Below are 23,290 nucleotides of genomic sequence, written 5' to 3'. Positions count from 1 at the left end.
AACAGCTCTGAAATGACCACCACGAGCAAAATGATTTGGATGGGCATATTCACTTTGTAAACAGAGACCCAAGCACCTGCTCAGTGCTCACTAGAGGGTACGAACAGTAACAAAGACAGACGCAGTCCCCACTCTCTGAAGAGTTTGCAGTTTCGTAAAAGAGACGGATTTATAAACAAAATAATAATAAACACATACCACAAGCTCTACAGAAACAACCAGTGCAATAAGAACTACGAAGGAGCAGGGCCGCGAGACAGAAACTAACAAAAGAACTAGAACCACAAACTCCTTCCTCGGAAATGGTAGGGAGCAAGGTACTGTTTAAGTGGACAATTCTGTTCCGATCTGAAGGATAAAAAGGAACTAACCCAGCACAGCACAGGGTAGGGGCAGACATTTCAGATTAAGGGAACAGAACATGCAATGGCTCTGAGGGGAGAAAGAGTTTTGCTCATTCAAAGGAACTCAAAGACCAGGGCGGCAGAGCACAGGAAGCAGGGGAGGCAGAGACGAGCTTGAGGAGGCCGGATCAGGCAGAGCACTTTCTGGCACGGGGGAGACTTAAGTTTTAATCTAAGTGCAAAGGCAAATACAGTAAAAGGGTGATTCTAAGTGTGACATGATTCCACTTATTTTCATAAGATTTTTGTTTTTCCTGCTGTTATGTGAAAAAGACTGGAGGAGAGCCACAAGAATGCAAAGATCACAGTTGCCGGGACTGACTTCATTTCAGGCCAAATGATCCAATTCTTCTCACCATTCAGTCCAGTGCACATCATCTTCTAAGAGACCGTTGCCATTCAATTTATCGTGCTTCTCATCCCTATTTTCATAAGTCAATATCCAAAGTATACTTTCTTGAAATTCCATCAATTCTGGTATAGGCATTATTAACACGCTCATTTTATAAGGAATAAACCGAGTTCAGAGAGCTAAGTTGCCTATGTCATCCATCTAGCAAAAACCAGTTCCCTTCCAGTTCTGAATGGACCTTCAGCATTCGAGGGAAACATGAGAACTACTACCGTATGTAAACAACAGCCACTATGTTCCATCACAGGATTAGGGGCCAAGAATAGGGAAAAACTGAATAAATGCTGATGAATACAAGGTCATTCAAGGGGTAAAGATAGAAAATATAAATGATTATTAAGTATCCTTGTGAAAAAAAATATATTTACTTTAGCTATGTTTGGTAAACTAATACTTTTTTGTCATTATAGTCTATGAAAGAGTCAATATCCCCCTTCTCATTCAGTGGTAATAAATACACGGACATAAAAAAGGTATCTAGGGGTGCTTGGGTGGCTCAGTCCATTAAGCATCTGCCTTCAGCTCAGGTCACAATCCAGGAGTCCCAGGATCGAGCCCCATGTTGGGCTCCCTGCTCAATGGGGAGTCTGCTTCTCCCTCTCCCTCTCCCCCTGCTCCATTCTCTCTCCCTCAAATAAATAATAAAATCTTAAAAAAAAAAAAGGGGGGGGGATCTAAAGCCTAATAAAACTAGTCTTGTTCTTCCAATGATTTTTAGGATTAAATTTGCTCATCGATACCACCAAACCAAGCATAAAGTATCAATCTAACAATTGTAAGATTCTAAGTAAGCAGATATACAGTAACTATGAATTTACAGCTAGAAGAGCCTAATCTTGAAACGTATCATATTATTTCATTCCAAGTGGGTTAAAAACCAGAAACTAGGGGTGCCTGGGTGGCTCAACCATTAAGCATCTGCCTTCGGCTCAGGTCATGATCCCAGGGTCCTGGGATCGACCCCCACATCAGGCTCCCTGCTTGGCGGGAGGCCTGCTTCTCCCTCTCCCACTCCCCTTGCTTGTGTTCCCTCTCTCACTGTCTCTCTCTGTCAAATAAATAAATAAAATCTTTAAAAAAAAACACACAACCCCCCCCCCCAGAAACTATATACAGATTCCCAAGCAAAAGCCATCATCCTTATACCTGGATTCCATCATTCCTTTACCAACCAAAGGAATGATAATATAGGAATGATAACATCAGGTCTTAGATAGGAATTCCTATCCCTACTTGATTATCAATAAAACAAATCTGATTTCAAATGGCAAAGATGTGTTGTTAAATCATTTCTGCCAGTGTCTCAGCAGCAGCTCCCTACATACAGGGTTCCTCCACTTGAGCCACCAGTCTTGCTGATGACTTCAGTAAAACATAGTCTACAGGAGCCCAGCAGGGCCCTGAAGAATATTAGAGAAAACAGAAATATGTCCATGTTTCCATGATAAGCCAGGGAAAAAATTTTAAATACAGCTGATCCTGTTGTAAAGTATCTCCCTATTGTGGAAAGATGCATCAGACCCCAAATCCTGATGATAATCTGCATACTTCCTACCTGTAATAAACTTTACTACCTGAAATGGATGCACTATCCACGACCAGCATACAATTCATACTGCATAAGTAAATAAACAGACATCCTGGGTTGTAAACCAAGATTTTGTAAGATTGGAGACTGACTTAATCTTTTTGGCTCCGATCAATTCTAGGTGATAAAGAATGGGTGCTAAAACTGAATTTCTGGAAGAATAAGGTCGATGACTAATCTTGGACTGTGTTTGGTCAATGTTTAGTTGGCCAGCCCATCTCTATGACATTTCTATCTCTGCTCTCTGTAATTTCAATACATATAATGTCAGGCTGTGCTAGGGATGATTTAAAAACTGGCGAAGTAGGGGCACCTGGCTGGCTCAGTCAGAAGAGCATGCAACTCTTAATCTCAGAGTTGTGAGTTCAAGACCCACACGGGGGTAGAGATTGCTTAAATTAAAAAAAAAAAAAAAACCTTAAAAAAAACTGGCTAAGAAAAGAATGTGAGCACACTGGAAACTCAGAATGAATTGTTAAAGGAATGAATGAACAGTAAGCTTAAAAGGACTCATCACTTTCTCTAAATCAAGTTGCTGATTTGTAGAAAAGGCAGTGCTAAGAGGCACAGAAACAGCAAAGTTCTTCAAAGTGCGTGTGTGTGTATGTGTGTGCATGCGTGTGTATGCGCGCGCACAAGCGCATAAATTCACATGTACATACCTGCACTCAAGGCCACACCAGTACCACGGTGGCAAATGGACATCGCCATGGGAAGAGACCAACTGCAAAGAAATACACGAAGGCAATTAAAAAAAGAAAAATATGACATCACAATGGAGACTCCATTTTGTTTTTGTTTTTGTTTTTAAAGATTTTATTTATTTATTTATTTGACAGAGACAGCCAGTGACAGAGGGAACACAAGCAGGGGGAGTGGGAGAGGAAGAAGCAGGCTCCCAGTGGAGGAGCCTGATGTGGGGCTCGATCCCAGAACGCTGGGATCACGCCCTGAGCCAAAGGCAGATGCTTAACAACTGAGCCACCCAGGCGCCCCTGGTTTTGTTTTTTTAAAAGATTTTATTTATTTATTTGACAGAGAGCTAGCCAGCCAGCGAGAGAGGGAACACAAGCAGGGGGAGTGGGAGAGGAAGAAGCAGGCTCCCAGCGGAGCAGGGAGCCCGATGTGGGGCTCGATCCAGGACCCTGAGATCACGCCCTGGGCCGAAGACACATGTTTAACGACTGAGCCCCAGCCATCCCCAGAGACTCCATTTTGGCAAAGACAATATAAACCACTTTGGAAATAGGCACTGTTTTATAGGAAAACTGATTTACTTCAGGAGAACATCCCTTTTACCAGAAGGAATCAATCACAACTCAAACTCCTCCTTTCATAAGAAGAAACAACGTTAGTCAGGCACCAATTAAAGTTGCATCTAGTTAGAAAATAATCACTAGAATACAACCACCTAGGTCCTTCCTTGTGCCAGTCACAAGACTGAAGTAAAAGGAAAACGAAGTGAGTTTTCTTGATCTAGTTTCACAGAATATAGTCACCCTTGAACTCTTTCTTATTATGTGCCCATAAATATTCACATTGAGCATACCATTTATTCCCTAATAAACTACTATCCCAAATTTTTAAATCCAATTTTCCTGGATTTAGTAAATGTTTCTTAATCCACAGTTGTTTCGAAATACTTTGTCATCAAACCCTTTCTAAATCATGTTCTGAATCATTGATTTGCCAGAGCATTTCCGTAGAAGGACAACTAACACTGCTATATTCTGGACCTAGTTCTCATGCTCCAGAGGACTGGTTAGTGAAATGGAAAGAACAGGAGTCTTTGGATAAAGTTAATATTCATCCTGGAAAGTCAGCTTACATAGGAAATGCTGAGCACAAGCAGACCATACTTTCAGCATTCTAAAGGCAAGCTACTCAAGTAGGCTGAAAAAAATCTCAAAAAGAAATTCTAACTATGTAATGAAAATGGTCACAGTAAGAAAGGAGTAATGTCCAAAGAAACCACAAAAACTGGCTAGACACCACTCTGCTTAACTCAGACTTAACAGGATAAATATAAAAGGCGGAAGAAGAGCCACATAACAAAGGACAGGCAGAGAACAATGACATAATTTGGTTAGATAAATCAGGAGACTAAAACCCAGAATGAGCTGAGGCTTGCAAAAATGTCAAGGACAACAAAAAGGGGCTTTTAAAATTGTATTCAGGGAAAGAAAGCCTCCTAACCGGGATGGACAACTTTATGTTAATAGAGGACAGAGTACAAAGCCGATTGCTCAACTATTTTATTTGTCAAAGAGAATGATTATCAGACTGAAAAAGACAGAACAAATATTGATTTGAGAGAACTGAAAAAAACAGAGGTGGGGAAATTGTTAAGACATTGCTTAGCATTCCAAATGGACTTAGGGCTCGTGGCCAGCGAATGAAATCCCATGACTGGAAGAGCTACCAGAGGAAGCGTGCGCGAGGCTCTGGATATTTAGAAATACTGAAGTGGAAAATGGGGGTGAGACAAGAAACTGCTGGAATCAAACGTGACCCTAATTTTCAAAAATGGTTACAACCACAGCCTGGGTCAGCTGAGTGCTGAGTAGGTAAAGGAGATTTTATTTCCCAGACACCCACTGTACTATTTCCAGTCCCGCATGACCTTCCAGAGTCTTGTCACTCCTTATCAGGCACGTAAGCATTGAGCCCCTTGAACCTGGGCAGAACTTGATGATTGATGGCCTCAAAAAAGAGACTGTAGCAGAACTGACACCGCATGACTTCCAAATCACACTCTCTTCGGCTGTGAGGAAGCCCAAATAGCCCATACAGAGAGCTCAGGTAGCAAGGCTCAGGCAGGGAGAAAAGGATGGTGCCCCCAACAGCCAGAATCAACCCAGGTCATGTGAGTAAGTGGATCTTCAGATTAATTCAGCCCCAGCCTTTGTGTTTTCTAGCTGAGGCCTAGACATCACAGAGCAAAGGCAAATCATTCCCACTATTTCCTGTTTGAACATTACGTAGGAGTCTGGTACAGAAAATCAAGATTTTCTTAATTCACTTATAGAAAAGATAATCACTAAGAGCCACTAAAATTTTCCCTCAGGAAAAAATTTTTTCGGGACATAACGAGATCCCTTTGAACACAGATTAGATCTTATTCATCTCTGTATTTCCAATTCCTAAAAGAGTATCAAGCACACTGTGAGCAATCAACAAATACACTGATTTGAAATGTATTAATTTTATTTCCTTTTTGACTGTCACTGGAATGTTAATCAAGGAAAAGCTAGAGACATAGGATATATGAATTTCAGCAAGTGATTTAACAACCATGTGGCAAATAAAGCCATCGACGAAGTAAAATGCTTTTCTCCAAGGAAGATGTACAAATGGCCAGGTAGTGTATGAGAAGATGCTCAGTATCACCAATCATTAGGGAGATGCAAATCAAAACTATAATGCGATACCTCGTCACACCCTTAGGATGGCTGTTATTAAAAACAAACAAACAAAAACAACAAATAACAAGTGCTGATGAGGAGGGAGAGAAACTGGGACCCTGTGCACTGTTGGTGGGACCGTAAAACAGCGCAGCTCCTTTGGAAAACAGTATGGCGGGTTCCTCAAAAAATTAAACGAAGAATTACCATATGATCCAGCAGTTCCGTTCCACTTCTGGATAGATCTCCAAAAGAACTGAAAGCAGAACTCAAAGAGGTACCTGTACACTGATTCTCACTGCGGCGTTATTCACAAGAGCCGAAAGGCGGAAGCAACACAAATGTCCATGGGCGGATGAATGCATAAGCAAAATGTAACGTACGCATACAACAGAGGCTTTATTCAGCCTTAGGAAGGAATGGAATTCTGACAGTCTACAATATGGACGAACCCTTGAAGACAATGTGCCGAGTAAAACAAGCCAGGCACAAAAGGACAAGCGTTGTATGATTCCACCTTATGAGGACCCAGAGTAGTCAAATTTATAGAGAGAGAACATTGAACGGTTAGGGGCTGGGGCTGGGAGCAGAGGAGAAAGGGAATTATTGTTTAATGAGCAGAGAGTTTCAGTTTAAGAATATAAAAGGATTCTGGAGATGGATAGTGGTGATGGTTTGTACAAGGTGAATATGTTTAATGCCACTGAACTGTGCACTTAAAAATGGTTAAAATGGCAAGTTTTCACTAAGCATTTTTCACTACAATAAAAAAATGTGAAAAAGGAGTAAAAAGACAACCCAATTAAAAAATGAGCACAGGACTGGAATATTCCTTTCTCCAAAGAAGATATGTAAACGGCCAATAAATACATGAAAAAATATTCAAAATCAATAAACAGAAGTCAGAGAACCAGTGTGCTTAGATTTATTTTATATCATTCAAGGTAAAACTAGAGCCACTGGTTAGAAGATATAAGAGGCAACAACTTCAATAAAAGAAGCGTCTTTCTGATGGTAAGAGAAGTTCCAAAGGGAAAAGGGGGGCAGTGAGTTCCTTGTATACTACAGGTATACAAGCACAGGCAGACAACCACATGAAGATACTGCAGAGATATTCACTCAGTAGGTACAATGGTGGCTTTTAACTTCGTGTGTGTGTGAGCAGCACCCTTCTTGAAACGCAAAAACGCAATATTTAACACAGATCAAGGCAAAGCTGCTTTGGTTACCCAGGGCCAGGGGCCTACAGTTTCCTCTGAACGTTGGCCAGCCCCACACGATTACCCACAGAGGCTTAGTGGAATACCCAAAGCCCCGGAGCACTCTGAAAACCAGTAAGGTTGATGATGAAATTAAATTTTACGGACCCTTCAACTCTAACTTTAACAAAGTTTTTTCTATTTTTTTCTTTTTTTTAAGATCTTATTTATTTTAAAGAGAGAGGAGCACACAACCAGGAGAAGTGGCAGAGGGAGAGAGAGAGGCAGGCTCCCTGCTCCGGAGCCCGACTGGGGCTTGATCCCAGGACCCTGGGACCATGACCTGAGCCGAAGGCAGATGTTTAACCGACTGAGCCACCCAGGCACCCCTTAAAAAGTTTTCTAACATCCTTTTCAATGACTCTTGTTTTCCTGATAACTTAAACCCTGATACACTCTTGCTTTGATAAACTGACTCAACTTATTAAGATGAAAGAGTATTTCATATGGTGCTAATTTAACTTTATTTTCATGCCTCCTCCAAACAGCTCTAGAAGTTAGTAATAGAAAATATGATGCCATAAAACATAAATCAGCCATCTTTCCTGGACATATCATCTCGGAAACTGCCCTGTGTTCCGTGATGCTTTTCCCCCCTACAAGCGTGTCAAGAGTTTCATTAACTCCAACAGCAAACAAGGTAGTGAAAGACTCAAGCCCACCAGCTTACTATCATTCATTATGTGACCCAAGAAAAAAGCCCAGGGCTTTATTTATTTATTTTTTAAAAGATTTTGTTTATTTGAGAGGGAGAGAGCTAGAGAGTCAGGCGGGTGGCAGATGGAGAAGTAGGCTCCTCATTGAGCAGGGAGCCCAACATGGGACTCAATTCCAGGACCCTGGGATCATGACCTGAGCTTTAAATATACATTAAGAATAACATAATAATAAGTTTTTCACCATTATAATCCCCCCCCAAATGTTTTCTCTCTTAAGAAAAGTTTACCATAAAGTTGCAGGATTAAGACCACTTATTAGGATCCTTCTGTTTTAGTAGAATGTCCAATTTCTGCAATCAGAATTATTTCTGGAATCCGGCTTGGAAAAAATCTGAAGCGTTGTGGTATTTGTGGAGGTGGTTAAAAAATGGCCAGCCTCTCTGGCAAGAACCCAAGTAAAGAGAGTAGTGGAGCCCAAGGAGCAGCTCGTGAGGGGTTCTGCTTTGCCAACACCAGCACGGCAGCTATCAATGTTACTTCTGAGAACACCAGATAAGCAGCTACAGACGCAGCTATGTACAAGTGTATACTCGCGTACATACATGTGCCTCTGTGTTTGCAGACATATACATCCCAGTTCTACCTACTGCAAAGGCCTAGAAGCCATGACAGCCTGGCAGCAATGAGCACATTTAGCACCCAGATCTTGATTGCACAGGAGCGTTCTTGAAGAACTCCCACTGGCTGAGTGTGGGACAATTCAGACATCAAAATAAAGGGAGAGTTAACCTTTGGGGAAAATAGGAACTATGAAATAATAAGAAATATGGATAGGGGCGCCTGGGTGGCACAGCGGTTAAGCGCCTGCCTTCGGCTCAGGGCGTGATCTCGGCGTTATGGGATCGAGCCCCACATCAGGCTCTTCAGCTATGAGCCTGCTTCTTCCTCTCCCACGCCCCCTGCTTGTGTTCCCTCTCTCGCTGGCTGTCTCTATCTCTGTCAAATAAATAAATAAAATCTTTAAAAAAAAAAAAAAAAAAAAAAAGAAATATGGATATACATTGTCTCCGTTCCTGGTTCCTGACACTGAGTTCCTAAAACCCTTATAATCTTAGTGATGGGAGTGCTAGGAACATCTTTTGTTCTAATATTTGGTCTTTGACCCTGATTCCTGACACACAGTTCCTAAATCCCTTGGAATTTCCTGGGTGGTAAGAGTGTCCTCTGTTCTAATGAGGTGACTCTGGATGGGGGCTAGTTACCAGAAACACTGAGCCATGATTAGAACCTTGGAGCTTTCCAGTCCACCCCCTTTCTTTCCAGGGAGGGAAGAGGGGCTAGACATTGAGTCAATAATTGATCATGCCTACCTGATGAAGCCTCCATAAAAATCCCAAAAGTGAAGGATTCAGAGTTTCCACGTTGGTAAGTACATCCACACATGTCAATCAGCTATCAGCTGTCATATCCCTTTTAATGAACTAGTAAATGTAAGTAAATGTTTCTAAGTTCTGTGAGCAACTCTAGCAAATTATTGAACCTGAGAAGGGGATAGAAAGAACTCTTGATTTATAGCTGGTCAGTCAAAAGCACAGGACTTGCAAACTGGCATCTGGCGTGGGGGGCAGTCTTGTGGGACTGAGCCCCTAACCTGTGGGGTCTGCACTAACTCCAGATAAGTGTCATAAATGAATTACTGGACACCCAACTGGTATCCAGAGGGTTGGAAAACTGGCTCGTGTGGGAAAAACCTCCACACATTTGATGTCAGAAGTACTGAAAACAGGGGAGCCTGGGTGGCACAGTCGTTAAGTGTCTGCCTTCGGCTCAGGGCGTGATCCCGGCGTTCTGGGATCGAGCCCCACATCAGGCTCCTCCGCTGGGAGCCTGCTTCTTCCTCTCCCACTCCCCCTGCTTGTGTTCCCTCTCTCACTGGCTGTCTCTCTGTCAAATAAATAAATAAAACCTTAAAAAAAAAAAAAAAAAGAAGTACTGAAAACAGAGAAAAAAACAGTGCTGTTTTTCCTTTAGGTGGTGTCACAAGAGTAGAGGAGAAATGAGTTTTTCCTTTTAGCAATCCTTGAGTCTGTACTGATAAAGAAAGCAAACTTTAGCCTATTTATTTATTAATTTATTTATAAATAAATCTAGAGGGTATGATGGAATTAGAAAAAATACAATCTGGCAACCATCATTGTAGTAAGTGACTCCTAGTAATAACTAATGAATGTTGATAGTAAGTATCATGAACAGATGGGGGGGCAGGCGTCTCACCACAAAATAATTAACAATAAACACAATATCTTTATTCATTAACTTTACAGATGGAGAAACCTAAGCAGACACATTTTAACTAATGATAAAAGTCAACATCGCCAGCAATGGGATAAATCATGATCACATGTAGCTCCCCCTCCCCCAGGCACTGAGAAGAACACAGGACCACTAAGAGCTATCCCTGCCAAAAATGCATAAATCACAAGAAAACGTCAGGCAAACCCAAACAGGAACAATCTAAAAATGTTAACGTCATGAAAGATAAGGAAAGACTAAAAAACTGTTCCACACCGAAGGAGATCAAAGAGTTAAACGGACACTAAATGCAGTGCACAATCCTGGGTTGGATCCTGGACCTATAAAGGACAGTATTAGGACAACTGACAACATTTGAATGGGATCTGAGGATTAGATGGTGACACTGAGTCAAAGTTAATTTTTTTTTTAAGATTTTATTTATTTATTTGATAGAGAGAGACACAGCGAGAGAGGGAACACAAGCACAGGGAGTGGGAGAGGGAGAAGCAGGCTCCCCCGCTGAGCAGGGAGCCTGATGTGGGTCTCGATCCCAGGACCCCGGGATCATGAACTGAGCCGAAGGCAGACGCTTAACGACTGAGCCACCCAGGCGCCCCCAAAGTTAATTTTCTGATTGTGATGGTTTGTACTATAGAGTATCCTTGAATTTTGTTTTGTTTTGTTTTAGAGAGGGATGGGGCAGGGAGGGGCAGGGGGAGACGGAGAGGGTGAGAGAGAATCCTGACGCCGGGCTCAATCTCACGACCCTGACTGAGATCAGGACCTGATCCAAAATCGGATGTTTAATCAACCAAGCCACCCTAGAGTGCCCTTGAATGTAAAAAACATGCACTCAAGTATTAAGGGTTTATGGTAGGTAGAGTAATGACCTCCCTGAAGATGTCCACACTCTATTCCCTGGAACCTGTATTTTACCTAAATGGCAAAGGGAAATTTAAAGTTACAAATGGGGCGCCTGGGTGGCACAGCGGTTAAGCGTCTGCCTTCAGCTCAGGGCGTGATCCCGGCGTTCTGGGATCGAGCCCCACATCAGGCTCCTCCGCTAGGAGCCTGCTTCTTCCTCTCCCACTCCCCCTGCTTGTGTTCCCTCTCTCGCTGGCTGTCTCTATCTCTGTCAAATAAATAAATAAAATCTTTAAAAATAAATAAATAAATAAATAAAGTTACAAATGAAATTAAGTTTGCTAATAAGCTCACCTTAAACTAAGGAGACTGTCCTGGATTATCTGGATGAACCCAGCATAATCACCAAGGTCCTTAAAAGTGGGAGAGGCTGGCAGAAGGAAGGAATCGAGAAGAAATGTGACAATGGAAGCAGGGTTGACGTGGTGGGAGGGAGAAGAACGTCACCCATCATTGCTGGTTTTGAAGATGGAGGAAGGAAGCCACAAGCCCAGGAACTCAGAGTAGCCTCTAGAAGCTAGAAGAGGCAAGGAAACAGGTTCTTCCCTTGAGCCTCCAGAAGGGAATGCAGCCCTCCCAATGCCTTAATTTTAACCCACTGAGACCTGTGTCAGACTTCTGACCTATGGAACTGTACGACAGGAAGTGTGTTGTTTTGAGCCGCAAAGCTTGTGCTGAGTTGTTACAGCAGCGTTACAGGACTGACGGAACATCATCTCTGGACATGTTAACAAAGTGGGAACGTGCATAAAGCTATACAGGAATTCAGTGTATTGTTTTTATAACATTTATATAGATTTGAAATCGTTTCAAAACAATGTTTTTCAATTAATGAGAATTACATTTTGACCCACCAGCATTTTCCATAATCATAGTTCTGCAGGATAAATTACCCTATAAGGCCAGAAGACAGAAAACAGTCTTCTTCTTATAAAAAAGGCTTGAGGGAAATAAACAGGGAGGCAATGGTCCAACCTCCAGAACCTTCACCTATTACTTCTAAACTCCCTGGTTCCAGAGACCTTACCTGTAGATAGTGATATGGGGAGACAGAGGACGGTTTAAATCAGTGTTCTTACTCCAGAACCTCTCCATCTCTTCCTTGGCTGTGGTTCCCAAAGGAACAGCACTGAAATAAAACCAGAAGGCTTTAAAATGATTAAAAGTAAACTTGGCTTAAGTTTTTACATAACAAAAAGGTAAATTAAAAAAGCTAAGCTCTAAGCTGGGCTGGATGAGCCCACTGCATAAGGAAAACATGTTCGTCCACTCCCCTTGACTCTATGCCAAGTCTGACTCAGTTATTAATAACCCCAATCACCCAGTGAAGTCGTATCAGAGGAGAACTCTTCTTTCCAATCCCCCAACACACAGGTCCTGCAACAGAAGCTCAACTTCTTTCATGCTGCACAGCAGAGCAAGGGCAATATTTCAAAACCATTTAAATAAATGCATCACCCTTTCCCCAGGCCACGGGTGCTGTCTCATACACAACCACCTGCTCTCATCTGTTTTGTCAAGACTCCCTTTCAGGTTCTCAAAAATCAAGAACTAGATCAGCTCAGTACCTCTGAACAGTTTCTTGGTTTCCCTTGTCACAGGGTTGGGTTGAAGCCAAGTGTTGAACAGCTGCGTTCAACAATTTCATTTATTACGTATCCATATTAAACACGATCCCATCCCACTCAAGAAAATATAACCTACCCTTAGATTACTTATTAATGACAGAAAGAAAAAAAAAAAACCCAGTAACTTCATAGTGGAAAAATACCTAGCAGACATTCCCTTATTCAAATGATCACACGCCCCCTGAAGTGAATGTAACAGAGAATATACATCACTTGAGTAATACTCCTGCCAAAAACGGGTAACCTGACTCTAATTATAGGAAACAGTAAGACAAAGCCAACGTGAGAGACATTCTACAAAATAACTGGCCTGTATTCTCCAAAAATGTCAGTGTCGGGGCGCCTGGGTGGCACAGCGGTTAAGCGTCTGCCTTCGGCTCAGGGCGTGATCCCGGCGTTCTGGGATCGAGCCCCACGTCAGGCTCCTCCGCTATGAGCCTGCTTCTTCCTCTCCCACTCCCCCTGCTTGTGTTCCCTCTCTCGCTGGCTGTCTCTATCTCTGCCGAATAAATAAATAAAATCTTTAAAAAAAAAAAAAAACTGTCAGTGTCATAAAAGACAAAGGAAGGCTAAGAAGCAGTTCCAGAGTAAAGGGCACTAAAGAAACATGACAAGTAAATACAATGTACGAGCCTAATTAGCTCCTGGATGGGGAACAGGAGGACTGTATTTCTCTAAAATACATTCTATGGGACAAATGGAAAATCTGAAAACGATCTCTATGCTGGATAAGAGTACATCAATTTTAAATTTCCTGAATTCGGTAATTGTGTTTGTATAATTATACTGTTATATAAGATAGTGTTCTTGCTCTTGAAGAAGCAAAATGTCGTGGTATCTGCAACTTCATCTCAAAGAACTCAGAGAAAACACTAACAGTAATTAAATATACATCAGTCTGGACCACACTAAATTGTCAATATTAGACCAGGTTTGACCAACAAAGGTAACGATTTCGTAAGACACAACCTAAAATACATAAAAAAGTAAACTGTGTTTACTTAAACACAGCAAAATGTTAACAACTGATGAATCTAGGTGAAATGTATATAGAACTCCACTGTACTATTCTTCCAACTTTTCTGAAAGAATAAAATATTTCCCAAATTTAAAGTTTAATATTTTTGGGGCGCCTGGGTGGCACAGCGGTTAAGCGTCTGCCTTCGGCTCAGGGTGTGATTCCGGCGTTATGGGATCGAGCCCCACATCAGGCTCCTCCGCTATGAGCCTGCTTCTTCCTCTCCCACTCCCCCTGCTTGTGTTCCCTCTCTCGCTGGCTGTCTCTATCTCTGTTGAATAAATAAATAAAATCTTTAAAAAAAAATAAAATAAAATAAAGTTTAATATTTTTATCCTTCCTTCTACTACCAGATGAGAAAAACAGTGACCACAATCACTAAATTTTCAGCCAACCTTCTGCAACTTCCTTCTTTCATACATATCCCCAAAATCTAAACCAACGACCCACTGCTGTTCCCTGAGAGAAAAAAAGTCATAATAACCTCCACAAATTTAGAAACTTACTTTCTGATACAGAGCCGAGGACTAAGGTGGGCACGGAGGCAATGACGGCCAACATGTCTGCAAGATAAGAGAATAATGAGTCAATGGGGGGGGGGGTGCCTGGCTGGCTCAGTGGGTGGAATCTGCGACCCTGAATCTCAGGGTTGTATCCCCTGAGCCCCACGTTGGGTGTAGAGATTACTTAAAAACAAAATCTTTAAAAAAAAAGAGAGAGAGAATAAAGAGTCAACACACATTTAGAGATCAACCTCAGTTTATCAACGTCTCTATTTTTGTACCGTATTAGATTTAGGAGTGGAGGGAAAAACTAATAAGATGAAAACAAGGACAGTATCAATTTCCTTGAGATTATTTTTTAGTTGGAAAGCTACAACTTCAAATAACTGGAGAATAATCAGATATATAACCTACAAATGCAAAATAAAGTCTTAGCCAAACACGAATAATACAAGATAAAAGAATAATCAGAGTTGGTAATTTTCAAGAGAGAAATATAGAATGTGATTTTTTTTTTTTAGTTAGGTGTTAAAGGACAGGGGTAAATAAGAACAAGAATAAGAATATGCCTCAGATAACTGCTGCAAATGGATGAATTAAGAAGGTTGAAGAATAAGGGGTTTGTGGAAGGAAGGTCCTAAATACTAAGCTATCATTTTAGGAACTGCCATCAAGTTCCAGACAAGCTGGATGAACTTCAAGTCAAAAAGTCTCTAATCATGCAAAAAGCATGGGAACGCAAAGACTTCCCTGACCAGTGAAGAGTTACGTGAGGAGGGTACACAAGTGTTCTACCAAAAAGTTGCTATTTTTGAAAGGTACACATCAGTACCAAAACTGCTTTTCAAGTCTAAAACTAAGACGTGCCCACGCATTCTATGTAAAGTGAATTTAACTGATCCAGAGTTCACAGTATTATGAAAAACACGACCACGACGCCCCTTTATTCACATTATATCAAATCTTTCCAAAATTATTTAAGAAAGTTACCTGAGTGGGATTAAAATTAAAAATACATTGATTCTACAAAAGTTTACGGTATATCTACTACATGTAAAGCACTGTGGGGACATAAAATCTCCTTGAGATCCAATGATCTTCTAAAAAAGCTCACGGTGTCCTTCACACCACAGATACTAGATGCATAAAGAGGTCAAAATCCCTATGCTTTACATAGGACAGTAGAAGCGCCCACTATTTGAAGGCAAAATAATCCAATCAACACTTCCTTCAGCTCTTCCTTCTTTCCAGCTTTGGAGGCAAGAGGTGAATACCAACATTGTGTACGGAAGGCTCCCAGAAGGGAGAAGTGGGAACAAATGTCTTCAATCAATTGAAGTAATTGTGGTTCTGAAGTTGCAGGGCACGCATTCCTCACACCAGGCGAGGTCCAGTCACCCAGCTACCCGGCAAGAGTTTGCAGATGTGGGTTGGAATCTACAGCACTCTCTGTCTCGTGCTATTGTTTCCCAGACAAATGCCAATGTAAGCTTTCCACAAGGCCCTCGCAGAAGCTAGCTGCACAAACTCCATAACCTTATTTGAAATATGACAAAAGTAGGTATCTATCCTTGCCTTTAACGTGAAACCAGGAACTCTGAAAAGTTCCACCAAGGCTTGTACTTTATACGTTATAGCTCAAAGGTAACAGTATTTTCTTTTTAATTAACACCCAGAATGTATCATTCTAGTTAGTACTGTTCCCTTCTAAATGCAATAAACATACACCCAAAAATGTAATCACTGCTCAAATCGTTTCTGAAACTCTTCTCTGGATTGGGGCAACAACAGTCATGCAGAAAGAACATCAAAGTAAGAGTCAGACTAGAGTTCTAGTTCTAAGTTGTATAACTTTATGGAATCACTGAGCTGCAGCTTTTTCATTTATGAAATGGGATTGGTAAGACCCACTGACTGGTTGCTGGGAGGATGACACAAGAAAATGTACAGGAAGGCATTCTCCAAACCGCAGTATTGCCCATACATATGAGATATTACTAATATTTCATTGGTCTCCCCAAGGTCTTTAGAATTCACATCACGTTCTTTTTAAAACCCTCAGTGGTGATAAAAACATTCATCTGCTGAAAATGGATTTGACTTTTGGAGAAAAACAAAAGTTATTCAAAGCCAAGTCTATGTGATCAAACTAAATAAAACCATTTTTGGGGGCGCCTGGGTGGCGCAGTCGTTAAGCGTCTGCCTTAGGCTCAGGGCGTGATCCCAGCGGTCCGGGATCGAGCCCCACATCGGGCTCCTCTGCTGGGAGCCTGCTTCTTCCTCTCCCACTCCCCCTGCTTGTACTCCCCCTCTCGCTGCCTCTCTCTGTCAAATAAATAAATAAAATCTTTTAAAAAAATAAATAAATAAAAATAAAACCATTTTTGGTCCAAAACAAGATGTGACTACAATATAATGAGTTTCTCTTATATGATCTCTAAACTTGATCTGATGGTATGCCAAAAAGTTTTAGAAATATCTGATGTAAGAGCAACACTAAAATAGATGTGCAACTTTGAAGGACAGGATGAAGAGCAATCGTTTATATACAAAAGTTCTCATTAATGGCTATTAGGACCCAACCTGCTCCCAAGCTACAACAGGAGTCACCCTTGATTTCTTCTTTTCTCTCACCGCCCCCCCATATATATGCGAGGCACCACCCAATCCTATCAATGCTATCCAGGAAACTTCAGTTCATTGTTTTAGTCCTTACCATTTTCATTTCTCACAAAAGGGCTATAAAAGGAGCTCCTGAACTGATCTCCCTAGCATCACTCTCTTCTCTATCATTCAATATTACCAAAGCTAACTTACTGAAAAATGAAGCTGATTTCATTGCTTTTCTGCCCCAAAGTCTTTTAACAGTTCTGTTGCTTGCAGTATAAGGTCCCTATGATAGCCAAACAAGGCTTTTCTCAACACAGCCCAAACCAACTCTCTGGATCCATTCTCCCACAAATTCCCTTCAGCCCCTTATATTATACTACTGAATATTATACTACATACGCCCAGACAGAGCAAGCCGTCTTAGGACCACATGCCTTCACTTGTGCTGTTCTTTGAGCGGAACCTCCCTCACTCTGATAAACTCTTCCTTCAAAACCCAACAACTCCTAGATGGCGACTTCACCGCTTCTTTAGCCTTACTTGCACCTGCCTGGCTTCTACACCACTTCTTCCTATCTCTGTATCGACACATACTATGTTGCCTGGTAATTAATCTACTTATCTCTCCGCTAGCCTGAGCTCTTCAAGGATAGGACTGGAATGCTTTCTGTCTGTAACATCTACGATGTCTGACACATAGGAGAGGCTCAAAAGAAGTGGTTTCTAAATGAATATGCTTATTTTAAAAAGCAGTCTTACATATTTAAAGTTAAACCTTATTTTTAGAGGTGTTTCACATGTAGCATTTTATATGATGAGCGATGTGCAGATAGTTAATGACTCCTGGTGACTTTGTGCTTAAGTAGCATGAACTTTATCAGACAGAAGTCTAGCTTTTCTTAGCTTAGGTCTCTATCTCCGTCTTGGCTTTGGCAAGTCTTTCCTTGACTGAGTGCCAAAGGAGCTTGCATTACTCAGCAGGTTATTCATTCCTGGCTAGTCTGTGAACTGTTTAGGGAGTATACAAAATATAGAGCACTAGTCAATGAACAATAATCCTGACCAATATGATCATTTCAAGCTAAATGTTAATTCTACCAAAAGTCCCTGACATCTACCAAAATATATCAAAGAATTCAAAACCAGTCAATTATGGTAAAACTACCTGGAATGAAGACTGCAGTTCTGAAGAGACTGGCCCTGGTATGCCTTAGGAAAAAAAGATACATTTGGAAATGAGAGGGAGAAAAATGATGGATTGAGATAACCCACTCCTGGTATCAACTCCGAGAGGAGTCATTTTTTCACAGAGAAAAACTAAATAAAGTCCCTCTATTTTTATACTGGGTGACTGAAGTGGAAAGAGAAATGAGAAGACATTTGGGGAAATCAGGAATTAAATCTCAACATTAAAACTAACTTTCCATAACAAATAGTTTCCAAAAATAGGCTTGGCACGAAACTATGCTGGCATTTGTACCAGGAGTGTCTAAAGTCACTGAAGTCGCTGGGTCTAGAAAGGCTCTGAATACAGAATGAAGCCTAGAAAGAGGACAGCTCAGGATGGAAGAAAATCCGGGGTACTTCTCCAGACAGTGAATGACCTCGTATAGAAAAACTGAGACATCCACACCACACACATGCCCCACCCCCCCGCCTTCTCACCCTGAACAAAAAGAGAAATGAAAACTGAATTCCCCGGGCTGCTGTGGGGCAGCAGAGTGACCGCTATGGGCGCTATTGCTAATCGCCAGCGCGGTAGGAATCCAGGTCTCCTGTCCCTCCGCCAGGGGCCCGTTAGAAACTCAAGACAGTGCCCTCTCATTGCCAGCAACCAGCGTTTGCAGGAGTTTTAAGCAAAGACAAAGTACACCAAGATCCCTCTCCCCGAAGCCCAATTCCTGAATAAGACCTCGAAGTCCTAGCGGATAATCCGCTGACCTCGAAGTCATAACTTTACTCTCTCGGAGCTTGGCTCTCGGTGTGGCCCCGAGAGCAATCTGGGGGAAAAGTACTGGAGGTGGGGGGAAGTGGAAGGGGCGAGAGCCGCGCGACCCGTCGGTAGGGAGCAGGGACGAGATAACCGGCCAGTGACCCCGAGTACCGGAGCGGCTGGGGGAAGAGAAGGGGCCCTAGGATTCCACAGCGCGCGGCACGCACAGCCGTGGGGCCTTCCCCTGCCCAGGCACGGGGCAAACAGCCGTAAGCAAGATGTGAGGGGCAGTGCAGGGCTCCCGACGGCCGCGGACACCGACTCCCAGCCCCAGGCTAAAGTCACCTCAACAAGAGCGCAGCCATCTTGAGTTCCGGCCTGGACGGAAGTGACGCCCAACTTCCCCACCGCCTCAGGGCGGGGTCTCTGTCACGTGACAGTACTCGCTCTTTATAAAGGATGGGGCGTGGCCGTGTTCCAGCTTTGTTCAGATTCTTGGTTTTTGCTGGTTCTGTCTTCTTTTCCCCGTCTCCCTCAGATCGCTTCTACCAGAATTTGCCAGAGATTTGGCAGAAATGGCGCTGACTCAGACTCTACAGTCTGCATTTTACCTGCGAACATAATTAATTTCGTTTCGCACTACTGAACATCTGACTTGGCCTGATGCTTCACCAGGGACTCCTCAGTCTAGTTTCGCCCCACCTCCTTCCCAGGTAGGCCGGCTAGGGCACCCACGGAAACGGGCTCCATCTCGTTGTAATGGGAAGCTTCGCCGATGGAGAGATACGCAAGTTGAGGAAGAGCGTGAGAACGACGCAGACCGTCATCCGAAGACCAGGGAGCCTCCTCTAACCACCTGGATTAGCTTTGTGCCCCACAGTTCCTTGGCTTGTGCTGCCGCCTGAGCTGGACGCCCACTAGTCAAACACAACGCTCCTTTGTTCCTTGTTTCAAGGCTGGGTGGGTGACACCCACAGCTAGAAGAACCCGGAGTGGGGGGGAAAGCTCGCTTTGATTTTTAAACACACACACACACACACACACACACATATATATAGTTTTGAGGAACCCAAGCACAGCAATCAATTGCAGAGTACTTGTGACTTAAGGAAAAAAAGGGGGGAGGGAGTGAGAAAGGAATAGAAAAAGTAAAAAGGTTCTAAAAAGGTTCTTGAGTCTCTTTTGGGCGGGGGGGGGGGGGAGTGAAGAAGATGAAGACAGCCTAGAGCAACTCCTACAATAAAACATTCAGCTACATTAATATTCAGATTTCATTTATATTTAGCACTCTTGCACTTCTTTCAGGATTTAAATAGCACAAGTTCATTTATTTCTTCATCAAATGAAAATACTATTTTGCATTTCTATAATACTTGACAAAGAAAGCACTTTTATAGACTTTTGGACTGGAAAAGTCTCTCGGACCTGATTTTCTATTCCGTGCAGAGATCTCCTCTGCACACTTAATGGCCACTGGTCTTCAAGACTCTGCTCTAACACATTCAGTAATGGTTACCTCAAAACACAAGTTTCATTTAGTGAACAACTTAATCATTAGAAAGTTGTTACAATAAAATACAGTTTTCTGGGGGTACCTGGCTGGCTCAGTCAGTGCAGCATGCGACTCCCAATCTTAGTGTTGTGAGTTCAAGGCCCAGGTTGGGTGTAGAGACTATTTATAAATAAAATCTTTAAAAGTAATAAAATAAAATACAGTTTTCTGCTGTTGAACTTCCAGTCATTGATCCTACTTTGGCCCTCTGTTACCTCACATTAACAAATCCAATGAATGCCTCTTTGACTTAGCTCTTTAAATAATTTCATTATATATATATAAACTTTTTGCCAGAGTATGTGAAAGTGCTTTAGGGGAGTCAAAGATACAAACATGTAATTGTCCTCAAGAAGCATATAGCCTTATCAGGATCAGTAAGTAACTAAATACAACAAAGAAAGTAGCAATCCCATGAAAGAAGTATAGGTTAAAAAGGGTGGGTGGATGAAAGCAGAAAGTGATTATTTGCAGCTGGGGAGGTGGGGTTAGGGAGGTGTAATTGACTACAACATGCTGTGAACGTCTATTGATGATTTTGCCTGTGGAGTTTATGCTCAAATCCTGTATTTAGAGTTCCGCAATCCAAATCCAATACTAATCACAGAGCCCACCATCTGCTGTGTAAGGAGATGGCAGGTAGTACCAGGAGCCTGTGGCTTTACAGGTGAACCTGCAGTGGTCCCACTAAGGGAACAACAGTGGCCTCTCTCCTCAAATTAACCTGTAGGGCCCATAATCAATCACACTGAAATTCAAACAAGACATTAAGTCAAGTGCCTTTATCACCAGGGTTTATCTTAAAAATAAGCAAGAGGGAAAAGCAGGGTCTAGCCAAGGCCTGGGGTCAGAGAAAGAAAGGGGAAGAAAGAAGGGAAAACATTTCAAATGGGAGTATGAGAGTTTTGGTGAAAAAAAAAATCATTTCAGATAATCCCAAGGAGGGAAACAAAGGAGGCAACAATCAGGAGAGCTTTGGTCTGAATGATTTTTTTTTTTTTTTTTGGCCAAATTTGTCTTAAAACTCAGCTCTGACCATGGAGACAACTCCCATTCCTAACCCCATACATCACTCCAAAACCTTCAGGAATGTTAATAGTTAGTAGTTAGTTGGACAGTTAGGTAGTCAGGGCCAGGGTCCCCAACAAGAAAATATGGAGTCAGGACAACGAAAATAAAACAGCACTAACACCCTGTTTTGTAGATTAGACAGGACCACACTAACATTCTGCTCTGCAGCCTTTGCAGAAATCACTTCTGCAAAATGTCCTAAACTAAGGCAATTAACCACAAAGCATTTGTCAATATCACGGGCAAGGGACAGTTAAGACATAAGCCCCTAGATGTCAACAAAAAAAGACCATCAGCACAGAGACATTAACCTAGTAGGTAGACAGATATGTGACCAAATCCCTGATTGGCATGACTCAGCACACCCTGATTGCTTAAGACAGTTCCGCAAAAGAGCTCATAAAAACCCCTAAACTTAGACACTCCGAGGGCAACCCTCTCAGGCCCCCCTCCCTCTTTGGGAACTTTATACTACCGTTCAATAAATTTTGCTTTGCTGCCCACCACTCTTCGTCTGGTCTACCTCTTCATTCATTGAAGTGGTGTGACGAAGAACCACAAGTGCTAAGGGGACAAAAATCCTGTAACATTATGATGTACCAATCAAACCCACCCTCTTTCATCTGCCATTTAATGCCCTTCCCCAATTGGCTTCAACTCTCCTGTACAGACTTGTTTCCTGTGACCCCTTTCAAGTTCCCCCAAATCAAGTCAGAGTGGAGGGCACAAGCTCTGCCTTGAGTATGCTCAGTACTTCACAGATCTACACAACACACACACACACACACACACACACACACCACACCACACACACACATATTTTCCTATCTCTTTGTTTTTGCTGTTCTGCCTAGATACTTTCACTACCCATTCCATATCTAATATTGCCTTCTATACACAACTTCCCCTTTTTCTGAACTTCATGTATTTTATTTCCTTATTTATTTATTAAGTAGGCTCCACACCCAGTGTGGAGCCCAACACAGGGCTTGAACTCACAACCCTGAGATCAAAACCTGAGCTGAGATCAAGAGTCGAACCCTTAACCGACGGAGCCCCCCAGGTGTCCCGATTTACTTTTGTTTGTAATCTCTGTTACATAACAATCTCCCTGATGTTTGTGAAGTATTGGGCATAGTCGAGCAGACCTGGTTGAGCCCACCTTGGTATTCTCAGCACTTTGTCCATCTTCCTGCTATGGCAAGCATCGTGGTTTATTATATTGAGTTATTGATGGGTTCGTTCTCTGATTCTCCCTTCTCTGCACACCCCCCAACTAGATTTTAAACTCCTTCAAGGAAAAACTTAATTTTCATTCTTCTTTCTGTTACCCACATACCCATACTTCACATATTGTTGGAACTCAATACAATTTTGTTGCCTTGTTCTAAATTGACGTGGACTTAAACTGTAGCGTGAGGCATTGAAAAATTCTCTGACGAAGAGGGAAAGCTCAGGGGATTCTTCCCTGGATATTTTCCAATGGGGAAAAGCTCTGTCAGGGAAGAATCACCCAGGATGCGGGGAGATGGGGGAAAAAAAAGAAAAAAAGACTCCCAGATGACCTGATCACTCAAGGAGCCTGTAACGCAACCAACAGTCATCAAAAACAAAACCAAAACCAGGGGTATCCCATTTTCAAGTCCTCTGGGAGAGCTACTCTCTGGTAAGGAAGCTACAGAGGAATCCCTTCTCGCAGGCTTAGGATTTAGGTTCCCTGCCCGGCTATCCCTTAGAGAAGTGTGTTTATGTCCCTTTTTCCGCCCCTCTCCCTCACAACCCCCCCACCCCAGCATTCCAGCCCAGGGCAGGGGGAGGCCAGCAGACACAAAGCCCTCTGTGTATGGGGTGGTATGTGTCCCCCCCACCCCTCCACCCAGAGGACACAATGCCCCTTCTGCTCCCTGTGCTCTGCCCCCCTCCCCACCACCTCTCAACTGCGCATGCCAGGCTGCAATTGGTTACCGGCTCAGGACGGCCCCCTCATACTGGGGCCCCAGGGGATTTTAAGCGGATTCCAGGAACCCCCG

The 23,290-nt window shown here is 42.5% G+C and overlaps 1 protein-coding gene across 1 annotated transcript in view; it reads right to left on the bottom strand.

Moving 5' to 3' along the window:
* Positions 1–19,075, bottom strand: part of SDHC (succinate dehydrogenase complex subunit C) — a 33,643-nt gene extending 14,568 nt beyond the window's left edge. The window contains exons 1-4 of the mRNA XM_045783822.2: positions 18,983–19,075; positions 14,098–14,154; positions 11,973–12,074; positions 3,067–3,128 (exon numbers count right to left, since the gene is read on the bottom strand). Coding sequence (XP_045639778.1) covers positions 3,067–3,128; positions 11,973–12,074; positions 14,098–14,154; positions 18,983–19,002 — 241 coding nt within the window. The 5' untranslated portion in view covers positions 19,003–19,075. The remainder of the gene's footprint in view (positions 1–3,066; positions 3,129–11,972; positions 12,075–14,097; positions 14,155–18,982) is intronic.
* Between the last annotated feature and the right edge of the window lie 4,215 nt (positions 19,076–23,290).

Source organism: Ursus americanus, chromosome 2 (assembly GCF_024610735.1).
Source record: "Ursus americanus isolate L20-20 chromosome 2, mUrsAme1.1.p, whole genome shotgun sequence".
Lineage (NCBI taxonomy): Eukaryota > Metazoa > Chordata > Mammalia > Carnivora > Ursidae > Ursus > Ursus americanus.
The sequence above is the reverse complement of the archived record's forward strand: the minus strand, read 5'-3'. Positions and strand labels throughout refer to the sequence as shown.